Source organism: Halyomorpha halys, unplaced genomic scaffold (genome assembly GCF_000696795.3).
Source record: "Halyomorpha halys isolate HHAL.00 unplaced genomic scaffold, Hhal_1.1 Scaffold533.1, whole genome shotgun sequence".
Classification (NCBI taxonomy): Eukaryota; Metazoa; Arthropoda; class Insecta; order Hemiptera; family Pentatomidae; genus Halyomorpha; species Halyomorpha halys.
Window position 1 is genome coordinate 162,444 of NW_027108067.1, and position 21,855 is coordinate 184,298.

The window sequence follows — 21,855 nt, forward strand, 5'->3', positions numbered from 1 at the left end:
TATATTTATATACTATGTGTATTATAGGAAATGAGAACACGCCTTTGAGTGTGACTCAGAGTATTTATCAAATTTACTCAGTGTTAACCTTAATCCATTAACAGTAAGATTATATTCTCACTTATGAGTTTTTTTCTAGTACTTTTTTATTATTTCTGTACTATATGGTTGTAGAAGGATGAATTGAAGAGCATTCATTGAACAGTAACAATATATTATTCTCATTTGATGAAATGCATTATGGAAATCTACTCGTTTTCATTATTCGTATTATTTATTCCCATAAAATATTTTTTAAAAAAACCTACTAAACCGCTTTTCTTGGGTACTTTGGTTCGAATCCGGTCTGGGTGGGTTGAAATTTATTAAGTGGTGGACCTACGGAATGAATCTCCCTATTTCTTTCCATTTTGGTTATAGTCAGCTAAAAATTGCTTAATATTTAGGTCTATCTACAAGTAAGTGTAATATAATTAATATCTGCTCACGGATTCATATGAAAAAATGTTTTTTTAAAAAAAGGGAGTCATAGCCTTAATATCGCATATTTTTCAAAATGGCTGACGTATATTTTTTGGTATATTGCTAATAACTCCCAATGTATTGTAAGTAGCTGACGTATCATTGTAAATGAATTAATAGTGCATTTAACTAGCTTCAATTCCAACTCCTAATAGAGTTCATTATGTTCAACAATTACCGAGATACATTTTTTGCCAAATCCAATATTCTTTTCTCCAAAATACGAGAAAACATCATTTTGTAAACTTATTTCGGCAAATATCTTGAAAACTTGAAAATAATCATTATGAACTACTTTAATATATCGATCTTCAAATTGAGTCCTCTTTAGGTTCAATATTTTCCTGGATACAGTTCTTTAACTACAATATTTTTAGATAACAACGAGAAATTAACACTATGTGAATTAATTTTGTGCAAATATCGTAGAACCTTATACTCTTACTGTTTATTATAAACTGATTTATGGTGTATTGAACAAGCTTTAGGTTGAGTCACAATAGACAACTTTACCTCTAACAGTTTCATACCATATACCAATACCAACTGAACACAAACGTGCGGGATGTAACACAAGTAATCCTTTGATTTGTACCAGAAAACCGACACTAACTGGTCGGCCACAAATTCAGAATAGCATATACCAATCAGCCAAAATTATTCATCTCTTCACGCTTGTCCATGCGTGAATTTGCCATAGTTTATCAAACGTGTAGAGGCACCTCGAGATATTGAACTTTTGTGCAGATATGGCTCATTTTCATGTATGGAGCAAAATGCCGGAATCGTTTAATAATATCTATGTGCTATGTTGTATGAATAAAAAATCCTTTTATTAATTATATTTCACCTATAAATATGATAATATTAATGATAAAAAATATTCATGTTTGAATAACTATATCTCGGAAAATATTGAACATAAAGGTTTTATTAAGGGCTCAATTTGAAGCTCTTTAAATGTACAATAAAGTAGTTTATGAGGATTTTTTTACCTAACAACAGTACTTTTCATGATATTTGCCAAAATATGTTCATACAAGTTTGGCCCCTCGTTATTTGAAGAAAACAAAATTGTTTAAAAAAACTCTGGGAAAATATTGTACATAATGAATTTGATTAGGGCTTAAATATTATCAAATTTACTCTGCTTAAAAAAAATATATATATATATATACTTTTCATTGTACACTCACTAGTTTTCAAGATGTTTAGCTGTGTATCAGAATTAAATGAAAATTTTAATTTTTTTCTAGATTAAAATAAACATCCGATGTTTTAAAGTAGAATAGTTCAATAACTACTTTTAAAGGGCATTTACTGTTCTTGTTGTATAGTCTTGGTAAAAATTTGAATTAATTGAATTAACTGAAAAAGCACATAAGTTGTTGATAAAATACTATCTTCGCCGAAAATCATAATTTTGACATTAGTGTACAGAAATAAAATAACAAAAGCAAACACTCTTAATGGGTAAACTTATTACTTCTGGATATAGGAAACTCAATAAAAAAGAAAAAGTGTTAAGATTTTTCTTTGTAAATGGGTTTCTAGTTATAAACAAAAATGTACTCCACTACACCTGGCAGTGGACACCGTATTCAGATAACACTATATTTCCTTTCGGAATTGAAGATGAACCTCCATACACATCTTGTTGTTTACGAAATTTGTGCAATAAAATCTTTTAAATTTCATCGAGTTACATATTCAAGCTACTTCTAATACATTAGGGGTTATTACCTATCAATTTAAAAATATAGCGGCGGCCATTTTGAAAAATGGCATATTAGGTCTATGCACCCTCAGGCAGTGGTTAACTATTTACTACCTTTTTTGCAAATATTTTTATAATTGCTTAATTGAAATAAAATAGTTTACAATTACTTTTTAGTTAACTTACAATTTTCTTGAACTACTAGGTTGATAAACTATAGAGTAACCATTGCGTATGCTAGAAATAGCCGGGTTGATTGAGGAGGTATTGAAGTTTTTTCATCTGATTTTCCATTCCTAGTCTTAAAATGTTGACTCTGGTACTCTTTTACGGACTGAATAAATAAAACTAATTTTGTATCAGAAGAAGATAGTTGACCGTATGAAATTAATTCTAGGAAGATAGTCCGAGTGGAAAGGTATCAACATAGTAAAAGAAAACTATTTATTGTTAACCACCGTTTCTCCACACTTTATAGGGCTTCGTCAAGGCTCTCAGATTGAAACAAAGATGATAACTGAATTATCATCAATCATCTCCCTACAAATAACTAATTTTGGTTTGTATTTTACTGATTAACTAATAAAATTGCTTTCGTAAGTCGCTATTTTGTGTATGTAAGATTGCTTTCAAATATACAGTTCCTTGCTGATTCGCATTATTCGATGCTAAATCTAAAATTTATATCTCTTTGTGCTGTTTTGTTTTCTTGATGTATTCTCGTGACCTGACCATAGAGGTCGCATGGAAGAGGGCTTAGGAAAGTAGTGTCTTTCCCGCTATAACTGGAAAAATACAAATATTTATTGAAACTTATTACCAATACAGTACCTTTTAAGTTGATAAATTTTTTTTATTGATTTATAAGTTGATGTATTTTTTTTTTATCGATACAATGTTGTGTTGGTATAGAATAGCAAATTATTGTCGTCTAATATATCATTTACAACAGGTAAGTTCAAACCTAAAATAGTTGAAAACTTCAAATATAAGGGGTATTCGTGACCTTTAGTTTAATATGTTAAAGTGTGTTAATTGTAAAAAGTTTGCTTTAAATGGATAAATTTTTCCTTCTTTTAGCATGTGAAAGCGATATGACATTTAACATGGTCCAGAGTCTGTAAATAGGTCTGCTAAGGGTAGAATGACGTCAACAGACCAGCTGAGCTCTACACCATTTTATCTGTTGTCATTTTGATAGGTTAGTTGATTGTAGTTTGTGTTGTTTTTGTTTTAGACGTTTTTAGAACTCTAATAAAGTAATGGTTAAGAAAAAAATTAATTCTGTAAGGATTTGAAAGGATAGGTTTCAAGTTGCCCAGAAATTCTTCTAGGAGCTCCTCTACAACTTGGACCTTAAATTGAGATGCTCACAATCCTATAAAATTTAGCATGTTAAAACTTTTTACATTAAACACATCATGAATACCCTAACAGTTAGGAAATCCGGTCTATATGTTTAAGAAATTTTCGATATTCTCCTCTCCGTCTCAATTACGGCGGTTCAATCCCCATTTTTCAAATTAAACAATTTCGTTTAATTGTAATACTCGTTGCTCAAATTGTATGATTGTAATTCGAATGTATTATTATTTTTTCAATATTGTGTATGCAGCAAAAAAAAAAAACAACGAAAAATAAAGTCTGTCTCCCAGCATTTTGTTTAATATTACACTGTTATCTCTTAGAAATTGTTTTTATATAATGAAGAGATTAATGTTATATAATTCTTACATTATGTTAAAGCTACGTGATCTATAGAGAAAATAATGAGGTGTATAAAAAAAAAAAATGACCGTTTTATCAAATTCTAGATTTCGAAGGACTATAAATATTTTAATCCTATTTAATACTTAATAATCTCTTTAGAACATTCTCTAAGCTTGTTTTATCTCATTCGACATCTTCAAAAAAGTCTCAGTTTAGTTATTTATTTCAAAGATGAAACATGACAGTGTCCTACGAAATTCGCATAATTTTAAGGCATTACCGAAAAAAAAATTTCATGCCGCTGAAGCGACTCACGAAATTGTTAAATATGAAGGGGAAGGTGTCCTTGACCAGCGCGTTGCGCTGCGTTGGTTTGAAAAATTTAGCAGTGGAGATAGGAAGAAGGGCTCTGGGCGACGATCATTAATGGATATTGATGAGCTTCTGCAGGATACTGTTGAGTCAAGTCCATCCACAAGTACTCGCCAACTTGCCAGGGAGTGTGAGTTGTCGAAAGATACTGTTAGGCGCCATATAATCTCCATGGGGACGTGAAAAAGAGTAGTAGACTGGTCTCTCATGAACTTACTCCTCAGCAATCAGCTAAGAGGTTAGACATTTGTGAAAATATATCGAAAAGCCCTTCTGGTGTAAGATTTTACTTCATCCACCATATAGTTCAGACCTCGCACCATCGGATTACTACTTGTTTCGATCCATGTCCGATTTCCTTAAGGAAAACATGTTGATAATTTGTGGAAGTTGAAATTGCGGTCCAAGAATTCTTTGACAGGCATCCCAAAGAATGTAATCAGCGTGGGAACGAGCAATTGGCTAGCAGATGGCTAATGGTATTAGATAACAATATACTATACTTTGAGTATTAACTGTATTTCGTATCAAAGAAATAATAATACAAATATTTGGTTGAAAAACGGTCATTATTTTTTTACACATTAGTGTAATTTTGTTATCTATGCTTTAAACGCGTATATTAAATTTTGATTATTTTGAGTCTTCTTCGGAGTGCCCTGTTATTTAAGACGTAGCAGCCTCTTAAAGTAATACTAACAAAGGAACACTTCGGAAGTGGGATCAATGGGGTATTTCTTGGTGATACTAGGTCGGACATTATTAGGCACGTGTTCCAAGGTTCTTGCCAATACGACCTAGGTGTCCAGAAATAATAATACAAATATTTGGTTGAAAAACGGTCATTATTTCTTTACACATTAGTGTAATTTTGTTATCAATGCTTTAAACGCGTATATTAAATTTTGATTATTTTGAGTCTTCTTCGGAGTGCCCTGTTATTTAATTCAGACGTAGCAGCCTCTTAAAGTAATACTAACAAAGGAACACTTCGAAAGTGGGATCAATGAGGCATTTCTTTGTGATACTAGGTCGGACATTATTAGGCACGTGTTCCAAGGATCTTGCCAATACGAGCTAGGTGTCCAGAAAATTTTTCGTTATATAATTTTAACTCTTTTTATTTTTTTATATCCATTTATATACCTTCTTTATGTGGAAAAGTATTTTTGCAAATAAAACTTTAATTTTAAAAGAATTGGTGGGCACATCACAGAACTTTCACTTTCCACCCAAATACCACATACTTCACCGACAAGATTTTGTGTAGATTGGTAGGCTGATGTTGAAGTTAACGCCATTTTTCTGGCGAAAATTTCCAAAACCAAAGACCTAGAAAGTTAAATATTATGAACAAATGATTTTTTCATTTCTGTTGGTATAAAAATTCGTATTTTAGAGTTTCTCGATGTGGGAATAACGGTGTAATTGTCCATTGATATATCTAGTTTGATCATAATCGTTAGTGCCGTTTTCGAGAAAATCGAAAAAATTATTCGATAAATTAGCACTTCCTTTTTGTCACTTTTTCCGAAGTATTTGCTCTCACATCTCAGACATATACAAATTTGTAATTTAAGTTTTGCACGACTTTTCGTGTTTGAGCCAGTCTGTTGACACTTGCTATTGGGACTTAAGGGGTCTCAAAACATGTATTTCTGTCGAAAACTCGAATTTAAAACTTTGCTTCACCACAGGAATTTTTCTTACCAATACATACCATATAGAGGTAAGTGAAAGTAATAAATATAATAAGATCAACTATTAGTTGACGGAATTAAAATGCCTCCAGTATGGGGACTTGTGAGAGAGGTAGATTTCGGATATGACATGAAATCCAAACTAATTTCTGCTGTTATGCATTTTTGTTTCCTTTTGATAAATCTTTTATTTGGTTTTATTATGCATTTGGTGAAATAAGTACAACCTTAGTTACCTTTTATTTGACCTCGTCGGAAGATAAGCTAATTCAGTGGGGTATCATAGTGCAATGAAAAATTTGAGTTAAATATTTGGCATAATAAAAATAAAAAAATCAAGACTTGGGATATTTTCAATAAAGAACATATATATTAAAGAATCAATTTTGCAAAAAAGGGAATATCGATGGTTTTATCTTTTTAAAATTATAGATTCAATTGGTATCTTCAATTCTATCAGATAAATGTAATGAGTCATGGTTAATGTTTTTTTTTTTTTTATTATGACAAATTAAGTGAAGTTTATTATTACTCGACTTAGTTATAAAAGAGGTTGCAAAGTATTTAGAGTCCTTTTAGCCTGATTTTAAAATTGAGAGATATCACGTGCTTGCTCACGGGGACTCCCTCACGTTGGCTGTACCGTCGCTCCACTCGAAAACTATTACGTAAAGCACACTTCTTCCTCTGTGGCAATGTTTATATTGTTGAGGAGGTACATCATATGTTATTATGTCTATGTATTATCAATGCAATCAATATATTGAGACACGAGTGCATATACATGTACTTATACCTAGTTATACAACTTCTCCCGGGACGAAAGATATATTCTAAAAGATAACTCATTTTTTCTTTTTCTATTTGTTCATTGATATATACTACTGTATTGCGTGCATATAGTAATGGACATGGAGGATTTTTGAGGGTTTGGTTCGGTAGGAATTCGAAGGTTTAGTGGAACCCCAAAACTCTAATCCATATAGGCTATTATCTGTCAATATTATTAGTTGGTAAACCAGTCTTTTGTAATGAATTTGAAGCTATAGACTGTTTTTCTACTTCTTTTCTCTGATTTATACTTAGTATTTTGTCCAGATTTAATCCAAGTTAGCGGATCTGTTATCCCCCGGACAGAGATAAGTAGAATATTATTTAAGGATAGCCATAGGTAATACGACAAACTCAATTTCATGTTCAAATTAACAAATCTGCCTCCAACACTTTTCCTGTTGCTACTGGTCTCCCACAAGGTTCCTGCCTGTCACCTACATTATTTAACCTGTTCATATCAGACTTCCCAACTCACCCTCAAGTAACGAGATCCTTATACGTCGATGAAACAGACCTCTACTCCTCTTTTTATTGCATGTATACAATAGTAAATAGCATAAAACAAAATTTAAAAAATATATATTACCTAAAATGGATGTTAAAAATAAATGCTACCAAATCTGAAATCTTTTTACAATACGTCGGCTATATATAAATAATCCATAAATCCAACCCTCATCCCTTGATCGAAATCCGTACAATACTATATAGATCTCTCATTCAAAGAACATACTAACAAGAAGGCAGATAGAGCAAAAATTAATTTTAAATGTTTCTTTATTTTTATAAAAAAAACCCAAAGCTCTAATAATAAATTAATTTAGATCTGGTGATAAATCAGTTATTAGACCAAATGCTACATATTCTTCATCCACTTGGAGTGCAGTATGTTTAACCAATTATGGAAAACTGGAACTAATTCAAAGTTTATCGATGGTTACCCCCTCTGCATAATAATAACCAGCAAGTTTCCAGATTTAGAATTCCCTAAAATGTAATAACTAGTTTTAATGCAAAGAGTTGAATATTATATTATCAGCATCTAGTGGCCCCGCTCTGTCTTCACTAGCTTTTAATACCAGTGACGCGGTTGAGACAGAAGCGCCGGGATCTTCCGGACATATTTCCCTTACTGTATACCATATATAGGAAAGTGAATGTAAAGATTAAGACCTCTTATGTTTAACAATTTTTTTTTCAATTGGAAGGTTAGTCATTATTTTCCGTGTAAACATTTTCTAATGAAATCCTTCATATATTTTTTCACTACACGACATATTTTTCTTTCATTTACGGTTCGGGGCTCTCCCCCCATCTCCATGATGAAAATGAAAAAAAAAATAGTGTACAATATACTTTAACTTAATTATTTATAATATTAACAGTATAAATTAACTAACAGATTAAGTATTTTATATGGATTAGGACTATGTAACTACTTTTAAAATATATCATCTTGAAGATGGGGGAAGATCTTAAACGTAGATCAAAGAACAATATATTATGTTATAAAAACTCATGTGGAAAATATATTTTCTCATATTTTGTAAAATGTGTAACCTTGGCTTTCTTTGAGTAACTGGGGAGCTCAAGTAGTTCAAGGTATAGGGATCCTTCAGGAATTTTGTTTTTAAACAACTTTAGAGTTCCCAGCAGAAATAAATAACATATAATTTTCATAGGTTCATAGAGTAAAGATTCCTACGGCTTTCGCCAAGTATTTTATATTTTAAGTCATATTTTATTTAATGAATACGCTTACTTATTCAATGTTTTATTTTATTCTATTACATAGAATCAGAAGATTCGGATACGGAAAATATAATTTTTTTTTTCCCGGCCATGACTCCCATTGGAGTCCTATACGGCCTAACCATGGTTGGGGTCAAAGTTCTTCATTTTGTGGGACCGCCATTCAATGAAAAAAGTCAATGCTCCAGGCCAAACTCGAGCCGGTACCGCCAATAGGCATCAAATTGGTAAGACTGTTTTAACCACTGAGCTACGGACGACCCTATAAAATATTAATTAAAAACTATATAAATTTGCAGTTGTACCATAATCCATTCAATGCAGTATCTTAAATGTTCGGAAATGAAAATTTAATTGCGTTAAATGCCAGAGGTTGGAGGGGGTCTCGTGCAGCATAACGTGGGACAAAAGGGGTGACAAAAAGGCTAAAAATATCATGACGAAACTTTTCAATGGCCTCTGTATTTCTGTGTCAGGAGCAAATCTGAACTTGGAGCGTTCATTACATCATTGGTTTATACCTACTTGGCTAGATCGTTCTTCATATTTCATGTAGTAATAAGAAATATTATTTTTAATATAATGCATAATAAATAGAAAATATTAATGGATTATACCTTCTGCCATCAATAATGATTTAAAAGTAGTAAATCTTTTAAAATGAACTTAAGATGCGTAGAATATAAAAATTGAATAAAAAAAAAAAAAATCCATCTGTGTTCCCGTACATCATTTATCAGAGACTATCAGGCCGATTTCTTTTTTTTTCTTCTTCATCTTTTTTTGGTCTAGTTAATAGATTTGACACTGTAATGGCAGGTCATCCCACAATAATTCTCGAAACTACATATTGCTATCCGCCATTTTGTTTTAAATTTGCGAGCCTCATTAGAGGTGCCCTACGCCCATATTTCGGTCATTTGTGAAGTTGTCGGTCTTGGTATCATTACAACAAAGAAAAGAATTTATATATAAAATAATTCAATCCAAATATAATCCAGTTTCTTCAGAATTAAAACTGATATTCAAATGTACGCCAATCTTCATAAATTACTAGCTGTAGCTGTTCCCCGCGGTTTTAATTACCTACTATTAACTAATAATATTATTTATTACATGATTACTCATAATAATTATCCCTGTTAGATTTGGATTATGCACGTCTATTTTATTCACGTGATGGGTTCATGACGAAGTGCATCTGATTAAAATCCGAAATTTATATGGAAAATTAAACAGACCAGTGCCAGTTGTGTGATGCTCGCGCAATGCCAGATTTTCCTCCTGTATCTACATCACCGAAATTGCTCGCGTTTATACTGCTAACCTTGTATTTAGTTTCATCCGTATTTATTTCAGGACCTAGTTCAATACTGGAGTTTTCCACCGGAGTTGTATTTAGTTTTGTTGTTCCCGTGCCCTCGCCCAATAATACCAAATCATCAGCATATTATTGATGGATACTTATACCATCCTAAGTTAACCCTTTTTTGGAATGCATCACACTTTTAATGACGTATTCTAGTGCTAGATTAAATTAGATAGGTGATAAGGAATAACTTTTTTTTAAAACCGTCCGGACCTCGAATTTCTCTGAATAATGATTACCGATTTGTACCTTATTAAACGTTTCCGAATTGAATATCAAAAGAAAAAAAACTCTTGATAATTTTCGTCTACTCTCGTCATTAGATTTATTATTTTTGTAATCACAACAATAGCGAAATATCAAAAGCAAAATATATCTATTGATATCGGTATAGTATGAAATGACAATATGATATACGGATTATTTTTTAAAATTATAAAATTTAAAAAATAATTATAAATAAATGATTTTCTGATGTTTGTATATTTTAAAATATATTTTCTAAAACAATTATTAGCCTTATATCGTTTATTAAATTCGATGCTGAAATTATCTCCTGATGATGACAGGTATTACTAGATATTGTTAGAGGTATGTTCTGTTTTCTATCTCTAATTTGCGTATAAATTACTTCTTTTTTTTTTTTTTAATTTATCATTTGATATATTATTGCTAATGGGCCTGGTAATTATTCAATAATAATTCATTACGTATGATATTTGCTCTAAGGTAGATAATGTGTCAGTATCATTCACCCTACGGATCTTAAGTTTAAAAACAGTTTATGTCTTAATGTTGTTTTTGTTTGGTTTTTCATCACGAATGCACTACTATCGTTAAAACCCTGCTCTATTATGTTTTACTTTTAGGGTGTGTGATTATGATAAAGATAAAAACTGCTTAGATTGCCTTCTTTGCTCGTCTATACAAAATATTCAAATTTGGATAGGTAAATTAATTTTTTTTTTTAAGGAATAAATTTTAATATAATGTCATGATCTTTTTATAAATGATAATATATAATATCCAAAATATCGAAATTTTAAGATTATTGGATCTATCGTATCTACCTAACTTATATCACGTGTAATATAGAAAAAATCTTGATTTAAGGGAAGTCTGGTGAACGTGATTGCTATCTTTATCGACATCTAAATTAGTTATTACAATAGCTACTAAGATGGTTGTCATATCGGATTATATTACTTGCTCTATACAATATTCCTTAGCGATGTCAATATTCAGGCGCGCTATTTGGGATTGGCAGGGTGGGGAAAATCTCTTGGAGGGGCGGCCAAGTTCAAATGATTTCGATATTGCAAGAGACATTTATGAGATGCATTACAAATATTATAACATCCAACATAAACTAAACTATAATTGGTTTGTTCAGTTGGCTCAATTACTTTTAGAAACAAATTTTGACAGACACATGACCTAAGATTGGTTAAAACTTTACTAACCAAGATATTAGCGACATTTACTTCTCCAGAATGTGCAATGTGGAATTATCTATTCATTGATAAATAAAATACACACCCCTACTGAGCCAGAGTCGCATTTGCGATCCCTGGCATTACGTGAATTAACGAATTATACAACTATGAATACTTTCACATTTACTTCTATTATAATATAGAACGTTACATCTAAATTTAAATATACTCCTAACAAACTAAGGAGCAATTGCTCAGCTTAAGTTACTTTAAATTTATTTTCAAATTATGAATGAATTATGATGGTTATAACCGTATATATGGTTGTAAATAAAGATGCGCCCTTACCACTAGCTTGATACGAATACAAATATTCTTATGAAAATTAATTATAACATAATAATATAGGCTCTGACTGGTACCCTAGGGAGCAGAATCGAGAGATCGAAACGGAATGTCCTCCGTACTATTACAGGAGCGTTCTGGGATCAGAGCCTTAACACATGGAGGAGGAGAACCAACAGTGAACTGCTTGCAGAGACTGGTCAGTCAATATCTCATGGTATGAAGGCAAGGATGTTAAGACGGGCGGGACATGTGGCTCGAAACAATCCATCAGTACGCTTCTACACAACAATGAATGCCAGTATGGTTGGCAAGAGACCGCGTTGGAGGCTAAAAACCAGATGGATAGACAGAATCAACAAAGGTGCGAAAGAGCTGCATGCTGCAAACTGGAAAGTAGCCCAAGATAGGCAGGCGTGGAGAAGGCCTAAAATCTACATTGTCTGTTGAGCAACCGGAAAAAAAAATTAGTTTGTAGACAAATGCTGATTTTTTTTTTTTTATACCAGATCGGCCTGGAGGGCCTTACATGGTTCATATAACTTATATTATATATATATTTTAACAGTCGATTATGAGGGGGTATAGTCATACAAATGACACCCCTAACTATATAAAATGTTCTTATTAAAAGAAAAAAAATAATAATAAAAATTAAATAGATAAGAATAATGCTTCTTAATAAAAGAGGAAAGTAAAATTAATAACAAAAAATAATTATATTGGTACACTTAAATAAAACAAACAATTGCCCTCTAATAGAAAAAAAAAAAAAGTTAATTTGAAAAAGTGAAAAAAGAGAAAAAAAATAAGTATAAAATAATAATAATGAATAAATAAAATGAATAATAATAAGTAAATAGAGGTAGTGTGACTATGAATTAATCTTATATTTATTAAAAATGTATGAAAGAATATCCTGCAGCAGTCTGGGCTTCAGTCTTCGGGTTGAGGTTGTGTTTCCCAGGTTGTAGGTCACTGCTCCTTTAACTTTCGGCAACTGGAAGTGGAACTTCATGAACCGTTTTTTGATATAATCTTCTATTGACTCCACTTGTAATTCGCGATGCAATTGGGTATTTCTTATGTACCAAGGAGCATTAACTGCGATTCTTAGGACTTTATTTTGAAAAGATTGTAGTTTTTTCCTTTTCGTGAAGGATGCCGCTCCCCAAACTTTACAGCCGTACATCAGCAGTGGCCTGAGGATTGTTTTAAATACAAGAACAGTATATTATGCTGATCGTGGCGACATATCACCTCACAAATGTCTCGTTATACGCCTAGCCAAATAAGAATCATAAATAAACTCACTTCATTAGTAAGATGGTACAAATATATATCCATTGATTAAATCTGCCAGATTTTTTTTCTCTCTCTTCACACAACTTTTAAATATTCCTCAACTCAAAAATATATTAAATTGTAGGTGTTTATTTGTGGAATTACCCGGCGCTTGTGACAACAACTTGGTTACTAAATAGAAGAAGCCACTTGTTCATTTGTAAAACGTTTGTACGTTAGTTTTATAGGCTCTGCACGTGTCAATGTACAAATGCACTACGCACGTGGAGTTTTTTTATTCTTCTTCGTTTCCCACAACTTGACGATCAACAATAGAATGTGTTTAATTAATTACACAACGTAATTTCGCGCGTAGATAATTGATCACCATCCATTTTTAAAATAGCATTACATATCAAGAACAAAAGAACCAGGATTATCTAAAACCTCCCCCCTCCACCCCTCCCTTCGACGGCCGGGACTTTTCTCTGAAACTACCGGGGCTATTTTTTAATATTTGGTACTAAAATTACATATGGCTAGAATGACTATTGAAACTCGACTTGGCTATCCATATTGTTTCGGAATGGCGGCTGATTTGAGGTTTCTTCGCCCTCATATTTCCTCTATTGCTAATGGAACTGAATGACCGTTTATCAAGGAACAACTCAGATAAATTTTAATATATAAAAATCTTTTCATAAATGCAGAAAAAAAAATCGAGTCAGCGATCATTTATCGTAAAGGAAACCTGTCTTGAGCATCATACAACTTGAAATATATTAGGCAATCATGTTTGTGGTGGTACAATACTGCGGGGCAAGAGAGAAGGGATAAAGCGTTGGTTATCTATGCTCGAGGGGGATCTAATAGAAGAATCGAATTAACAGAATGTGAGCCAACCAATACAAGTACCAACCAGAATGTGATACCAACCAGAATGTGAGCCAACCAATACAAGTACCAACCAGAATGTGAGCCAACCAATACAAATACCAACCAGAATGTGAGCCAACCAATACAAGTACCAACCAGAATGTGACCCAACCAATACAAATACCAACCAGAATGTGAGCCAACCAATACAAGTACCAACCAGAATGTGAGCCAACCAATACAAGTACCAACCAGAATTATCTAGCATCCATTGCATTTAGAATTCGTTGTGGATTTTCATGTTTAGTTAAGAATCTGAGATGATATTTATTCTTTGGTTTAGGCCTTGAAGTGAACTTCAATATGGCTAATCGTAAGAACTATTTTATTGTTTATATTTTCTGATTTATGTGTGTTAGTGGTGTGGTTTTAAGAGGATAATGTACTGTAAAGATCTCGAATTTTAGATTTAAGTAACTAAATATTACATTTTCCTGAAGAAACTTCCCTTTCCCCATGTCAAGAGTAGGTGTGGGCCGCGCATGGTTTTATTTTTTGCTTTGTGGTCCGGAGAATTATTCGGATTGATAACTTCTGATGGGCTCCGTGGGTGGAAGTTGGTACTGGAGATCTTAAAATAGATTTTTTGTGTTTATTAGGCGCCATATTATAGTATCCTTAGTTTTTCCCGTTCCAAGTGGTAAGCCGAATATGATGGGTGGGGCAAAGCGCTAAAGTTTCAACATTTTCCAGTTTCTAGTCTGCTTCATGTAACTGTGCATCCTTGCATAAAAATGTCATATTAAACGTTCAATTAAGTTGGGCCTAAGAGTCGAATTTAAAAGTTGAATTAAGATTATTTGCAACTTTGATTTGAAAATCCTTTACAGCCATTTTTATTAACTTCCAACTTGAAAGCGGATGCTCCAATTGAAAAACCATTGAATTCTGTATTTAATAATCATCCATTATTTTTAGTTTGGTTTTTCAAAGTACAACATAGGCATCACGAGTTTTTTAATTATCACAAGATGTGCAAAAGATCTATCTATTAACAAAAAATATATAAAAACCAATACCATTACAACCCTGGAAGGGTAATGGGAATTCAGTACTTGGTAAGAAAGTGCTGTTTCTTAAACAACGGTTGTGCAAGGAGGTGATTTGTTATAAATCTCACTTAAGGGGCCGTCTGTGGCTCAGGAAGTTGAGGTGTAGGTCTTGGTGAACTCGGAACTGCAGCGGCGCTGGTTCGAATCCGGTCTGAGGGGTTGACTTTTATTTCTCTTGCGGCCCCACGAAATGAAAACTTTATTCCTCACCATGGTTAGAATAGAGTTAGTACCCTATAGATAACCCTCCCGTAGATTAAAATGACTAGGAAGAGAGTCTTAAAAAAAGAAATAATATCCCAAATTAAAATTACTAAGTTCCCAATGAAAATTATAATCTATTATGGCAATCAAATAATGCTTAAATAATAATATGTTAGTTTGATAATACCTTACCAATTCGAGTTAGGACAATTCTTTTATTCCTGTGGTTTTTATCACTCTTAATTTTAAAACTTAGTTTCCACGTAGTCATGTGTTAGATGTTAGTATTTTAATAAAATACGCTTTTAGCGAGATTATTAGTCGATGTATTTACATGTAACAAACTCTCAAGAGAAGACAACCAAGATAACACCAAAAATAATTGAAGGGAATCATTCCAAACCAAGCCCCTCCCCTTAACCCCGAATTAGCCACCGTCAATTTATTAGTTTCTTGCATTACTTTCTTTCCGATTTCGTATACATATACATATATTTTTATTTTGTTTTATTATAGTATTTTATTTATATACTTTGTTTGTTCGTTTTTTCTCTTCCATGCAAAGCCTGTAGGTTTGTTTGACTGAGTTGAGGTTTCACCTTAGCATTCTCATTTCTGCCACGGCGTCGGTTCCGTCCGACCTGGACGGATTGACCATTTTGTGGAGGTCCGACTGAATAAAAACTATACCATCTCAATCTGGTTAGAATAGATTGGTTACATGTGGGATAACCTTCCAGTTGTCAAAAATAACCAGGTAGTGGGAAAAAAAAGATTAGCAAAATTCTTTATTTAAATTTGAGGTTCCCAATCTTTTTCGGTTTGCGGATCACATAAAAACCAGATAATATAAAATATCTAATTTCAACTGTTTCGGTAATATCCATATTTTTTTTTTTTGAAATTGATAGATTTATTTATTGATAGATATTACAATCTGCCACACAGTTGTGGGCAATAGGTAATATTGATAAATGATCTCATACATACTAAAATAAAAAAAATAAATAAATAAAATAAAATAAAAAAAAAAAAAAACTCTTAAAATATATACAAACAAAAGGATAATATCCATATTAAGACTGGACAACCACCATGTAGTTAGGTTAGTTGAAAGATACGTTAAACACGAATTTTAAATTCACAAACACTTTATTGAACGTCCATTGATGATTAACATTATTAAAATTATTAATGGGTTGGATGGGCTTGATGTTCACTTCACAACTTCTCAAATCTCGGCATAAACTTGTATATAGAGGTCCTCATTTCTTGTTCAACGTTAATTTTCGAGCTATATTTACTTTTTATTGTTTGCGACCACCGAAAACCCAGCTTCCCACAAATAAGATATTGCAAATCGAATTAATATTCGTAGAGCTTTACCATAAGCAGTGGATATTTACTGATATCCAAAAATCAGAAAGTACCATAAGCTCCCAAATTTTAACTTTATAGTATTATAAAGACCTGCAAGACAGGTCAATAAGAGATTCTTCTTTTAAAGAAGTAAATTCTGATGGAGTCTTGAATCCATGTAAATTTATCATTATCTCCTTCAAAGTATTTTTTGAACTTCTAGCTCTTATAGGTGATCATCAAAAATGGATTTTATATTGCAAGACAAATGAATTTAATTGGAGGTTTCAAACTGGTGCAACAAGGGAAAACAATCACTGATACACTCTTTATTAATTTTTATTTTCCATAGCTGTATTTTTTTTTAACAATTGAAAGTGCGGCGCACACTTCAGGAATCACTGTGTTAAATATTGCATAAGTTTACGTATCACCGAGTCTTATTGCTTAACTGTTAAACTGGAGGTATTTTTTTCATTGTGGTAATCCAAATACCAAGATAGGGGTGGAGGAAGCTGGTAAAAGAGCTTATAAGCCCACCGAAAAAAAACAAAAAACAATTTGTACGTTCCTCACTTGGATACATTATAGTTAGGTTTTTTTTTACTTTAACTTGCCTATATATGGAATATATACTTAGGGAAAGTATTGCGATTGTGCAAAATTTCGAAATCTAGTCTTCAACTAATATACACGTTTTGAGGTCCTATGAGTCCAAATAACCTAATCTCGCAAAATAGTCTTTGTGTGTGTTTGTGGTCAGTCTAGCTCAAAAAAAAATCTTACGATACTGAAATCACGCGCTAAGATTCATTCATGACCGGGACGTTACATTTTTTTTCATATCGATTTTCATTTGTCGACGTTTTTTAAACTCGACATGTAAATGTACAATTAAATAGCCTCTGGTATGAGCTAGGTATTATTCTTAATGAAGTAGTCTTAACAGGGGTTAAATGATGAATTTCTAATAATCTTCCAATGGAGTACCTCTAATTTTGTTTATTTTAATTAATCATAACTGTCACATTTTTATATGTAGTGAAAAATTAATAGATATATAATATGAGAGCTTTTGATAATTAGCTTGAGGAGATAAGAGGAAATATATTTTTTCCAGGTTGAAAATACTATTTCCGGAAATAATTGTAGCAGCTTTAGCGCACTTGCTCATTGCCAGTGATGCGGTGAGAGGGATGCGCTGGGATCTTATGAGTTCTGCTCTACCCCTCACACGTGGGGGATAGAGTGGGCTCAGGGATCCTCAGGTCGATTGTGTAAATATTGTATATAGGAGTGTAAATCTGACTAAAGATTCTTTTATTTTTATCATTATTTTGTTTTATTTATTTATGTTTGCATGCACATAGTTTGATTATGTTCATTTCCTTTATCCTTCTGTTTGTATATATTTTATTTATTTTTTTGTACTTTTTTCTTTTTTTTTTTTTTCATTTTATTTTAGGAAGAATGTGATAATTCATCACTATTACCTATTGCCCACAACGGTGTGGCAGATTGTAATGTCTATCAATCAATAAAGTTGGATTATAAAAAAAAAATTGTAGTGCTATAGACGTATTGTATACCCTTGGAAAGCCAATAATTTTAGAAAATATGATAGTTAACATAGAAAGTCCTCGAAGGTAATGGATATTGTTGAACAACGCATTAATGAAAGACTGTTATAATACGAGTTATTTTGAGTGAGCTCAAGCGCAGTCTGTATTAACTGTTGTCATTTCAATATAGTTATTAAACAATAATTTTTTTTTAGGTATAAATAGTTGACCGTATAATTTAAAATATTAAGAAAAACGTACTAGTAAAAAGAACTAGATAGTTTTCAACTATTTATTATCCGACGAAGTGGGGCCACTATGGCTAAAAAGATACAAAAACAACTAAGAACATTTTGAAATATTAAGATAATAATATAAAAAAAGGTAAGTTAAGATAGGATAAATATTATGTAAAAAAAAAATAAGTGAATAGAAAATTATATACAAATAAAAGGAAGGAAGAAATAAAATATTAATTAACCACGTGATGTTTATTTGTATATAATTTTTTCGCTTATTTTTATTTACATAATATGTATCTTACCTTAATTTAAATTTTTTGTATCTTATTATCTCAATATTTCAAAATGTTCTTAGTTGTTTTTATGTATCTTTTAGCCCTGGTGAAGGTATACAAAGTGGGGCGAAACGTCGGATAATAAATAGGTGAAAAGTATTTTGTTCTTCATATTATAATTAATTTTTTGTTTCACTAATATTTATTTAGGCCTTTCAGTTGACTGGATGACTAACTCCATAAAATCATTCTTAATATTTTTAATTATGATTCTATAAAAATTTAGCATTGAATAAATAAGCTGATATAAGCTTTAGTTTAAAAAAAAATGTTTTTATTTCTCACTCAATCACTAAGTTCCGCCCCCCTCCCCAAATCTAGGGTATCCATTTTATAAAGGCTGGGTATGCCGCAGGAGGTTCTCTCGATTCCAAGCTTGATCCTCGGCTCATTCAACATAAGTAATTATCAGCCACAGGGCGGAGATAAGAGCCCAGTGCCTTACTCACTGTGTTAAAACACTCCAAAATAAATAACAGATATGAAAGTTTTTTTTCTCATTATCTCAATGTCGTTGATCGCCAATGTCTCTGTCATTGTGTAAAATGTTTTTTAAAGCCAGTAAAACATGCTTGTGTAGTGCTGTGCCGGAATTCCCCGATATATTATCATAATAGTGTCTTATAAAAATTGTATTTACATATTACTGAATTTCAAATTATCTTATAATTTAATAATTTTTAAAAACATCTTTAAGAAAAAACATGACTAATCTAGTGTTGTCTGAAAGAAAACGTGACTGATGCTCATTATCATTCTGGTAAAATATTTTAACTTCTTTTTCGTAACGTTGACCTGTGATGAAAGAAATCGTACGCCATTGTTGGGTGGGAAATGTGACAAGCGGCATAATTTGGGAAGCAGTATCATCTAAATTTGGAAAGGAAATGTACCGAAGTGTGGCGAGAAATTTTGAATGGTTGCTGGGCGACAGTGGGTCAGCTTGGAATACACGTGATGTTCCCCCTCCAATGGCGACGGGTAGATACATAACTCGGCTTGGTGGGGGCTGGGGCTACTTCAGTCTGGGATACTTGCTCTGGAAGATTGTTCATTTATGATAATAATACAGTCAGCTGTGAACTTAAAGGAAAGTCATGGTGAAGCCGGCACTTGTATCTGGCTTACTTCTTGCCAAGGAACCGCCTCCTCACAAGAGGAAGATGACGAGAGAGGTAAGGAGCAGAATCTGCGGTTATCTCTTCTTCTTACAGAACCTACGGCACTCCTCGTGTTTGAGAATACGTTGCGTTTTAAATCCGTTCACGTATATTAATTTTTTTGTCTATTGCTTATTTATATAAACAGTAAAACCCAGTTTATTCGTCATAAGGGAAAAAGATTAGCACCGGTTGAGTGATAGTGCCAGTTAATCCGAAGTATAATAAATTAGAAAACCTCCAATATTTATTTATCGCTTTTATCAGATAAAAATAATAATTCTATATAACACTTGATATATAGGTAATAAATAAATATATTGATATATCATAAAGTTTAATTTATTAAACTAATGTGAATTTTTTTTAGATTCATGACTTAATTTAGTAAACAAATGTTCTTTTAAGTTTTTAGTCCTAATTATGTAGTCAGTTATTTCATTTTGTTTTATTCAACATTGATTATTTAACAAATTTAATCATGTTCTCCTCAATTTAATTATTTATTACTAATTTTATTTTTTAACTATTGTTTTACCGCCGTTTGATTTAAATAATCGATTAATTAGAGTTCTTTATTAATTTGATTAAATTATATAAAGAATTAATGTATGTATGTATCTTCCATCTGACGCATTAAATTAAATATTATTTGACTTATAAATGCTATTATAGGTATAATAAACGTAGGAAAAACCTAATTTCAACCCTTGATGTACAATTCATATGACTCAGACCCTTTCGCGATAAACTCAACATGAGTCTAAAGTCAGCTGAATTTTATTTAGGTATTTTTCTTTTTCTTTTTTTTTTTTTTTTTAGTAAATTGTTCACGATTCTTCCTCAATTTCATAATGAAAATGAATCTATCCGGTCTTTAAGAACTAGATAAAATAAAAGCCGAATTGAAGAATTGAAAGGCCCTAATTGTTTTAATTTTGTGAAATAATTAATAATAAAAGCTTATCATATTTCAGATCGTTTGCTTCCAAGATTAAGGAATACTGTGAGGAGTACCTAGAGATATGGCGGATGACGAAATTATTAATTAATTATAATTATCGTATGCATTAAAAAAAAAAAAAAAAAAAAAAAAATGGAACCTCTAACTTAAAAAAGTAACAATCCCTTCCCTTCCTTATAGGATCCCTCCGAAAAGGCCAAGAAAAAGTAACAGATGATGGAAAATAATCAAAAAGTTTAACATTTCGTTTTGTTATGCTACTTTTCATAAATATTCAATTAAAAGAATTAATATTAAATGAATTAATAAAAAATAGAGTTTAGTTGACTGTATTATATTAGACTTGGGCAGAATAGCTTGCAAGTTTTATAGTAATTAATGTGAAGCTGTGAAATCGAAAAGATTAACCTTGATGATGGCTAGGTTGACCGAAACTTTAAAGATTTAAATTAAATTAATAAGGAGCGTAAAGGCTAAATGGATCCATTTTACTATAATTGATATATAGAATCAGTCTCAAAGATGAAATCATAATATTATGTGTGTGTATATATATATATATATATATATATATATATACATACATATGTATATAATATAAAAATTATATTCAAATCGAAACAAAAATCAACACGAAATTATAAATAATCCACACATATCAGTTATGATAGTCTTGTTTATAACATGCCTGTAAAATTATAAAATTAATAGATAAATTAGATTTAAAATTTCAATTTGAAGACCCTTTAAGAGGATTTTCAAGCTTAAGTTTAGCGAAACTTGGTTCATTCCGATAACTATGCCTGGTTTAAAAGTTTAATAATGTAGATAATGATAAGGGTAAAACTGGAACAGCAATTTTAATTTAAAATATATTTCATAAATAAATATAAAAAACTATGATCGATAAACCGTCGATTATCTTCTCTGCCACTCGTTTAATTTCTTATGGAAAATAAAGGACTCTGATCGGGAAATATATCGCTACTTTCCTTGAATA

General features: G+C 31.6%; 1 protein-coding gene across 4 annotated transcripts in view; it reads left to right on the forward strand.

Annotated features, from left to right (window-relative positions):
- The window catches only part of cwo (transcription factor cwo), a 56,894-nt gene that overhangs the window by 11,431 nt on the left and 23,608 nt on the right, over window positions 1-21,855 (forward strand). Inside the window, exon 1 of one of the 4 annotated variants that reach the window (XM_014425764.3) lies at window positions 19,750-19,906. The exons of the other annotated variants lie outside the window; for them this stretch is intronic. Coding sequence (XP_014281250.1) covers window positions 19,829-19,906 — 78 coding nt within the window. The 5' untranslated portion in view covers window positions 19,750-19,828. Of the gene's footprint in view, window positions 1-19,749; window positions 19,907-21,855 lie in introns of those variants that run through there. 4 annotated transcript variants of the gene reach the window in all.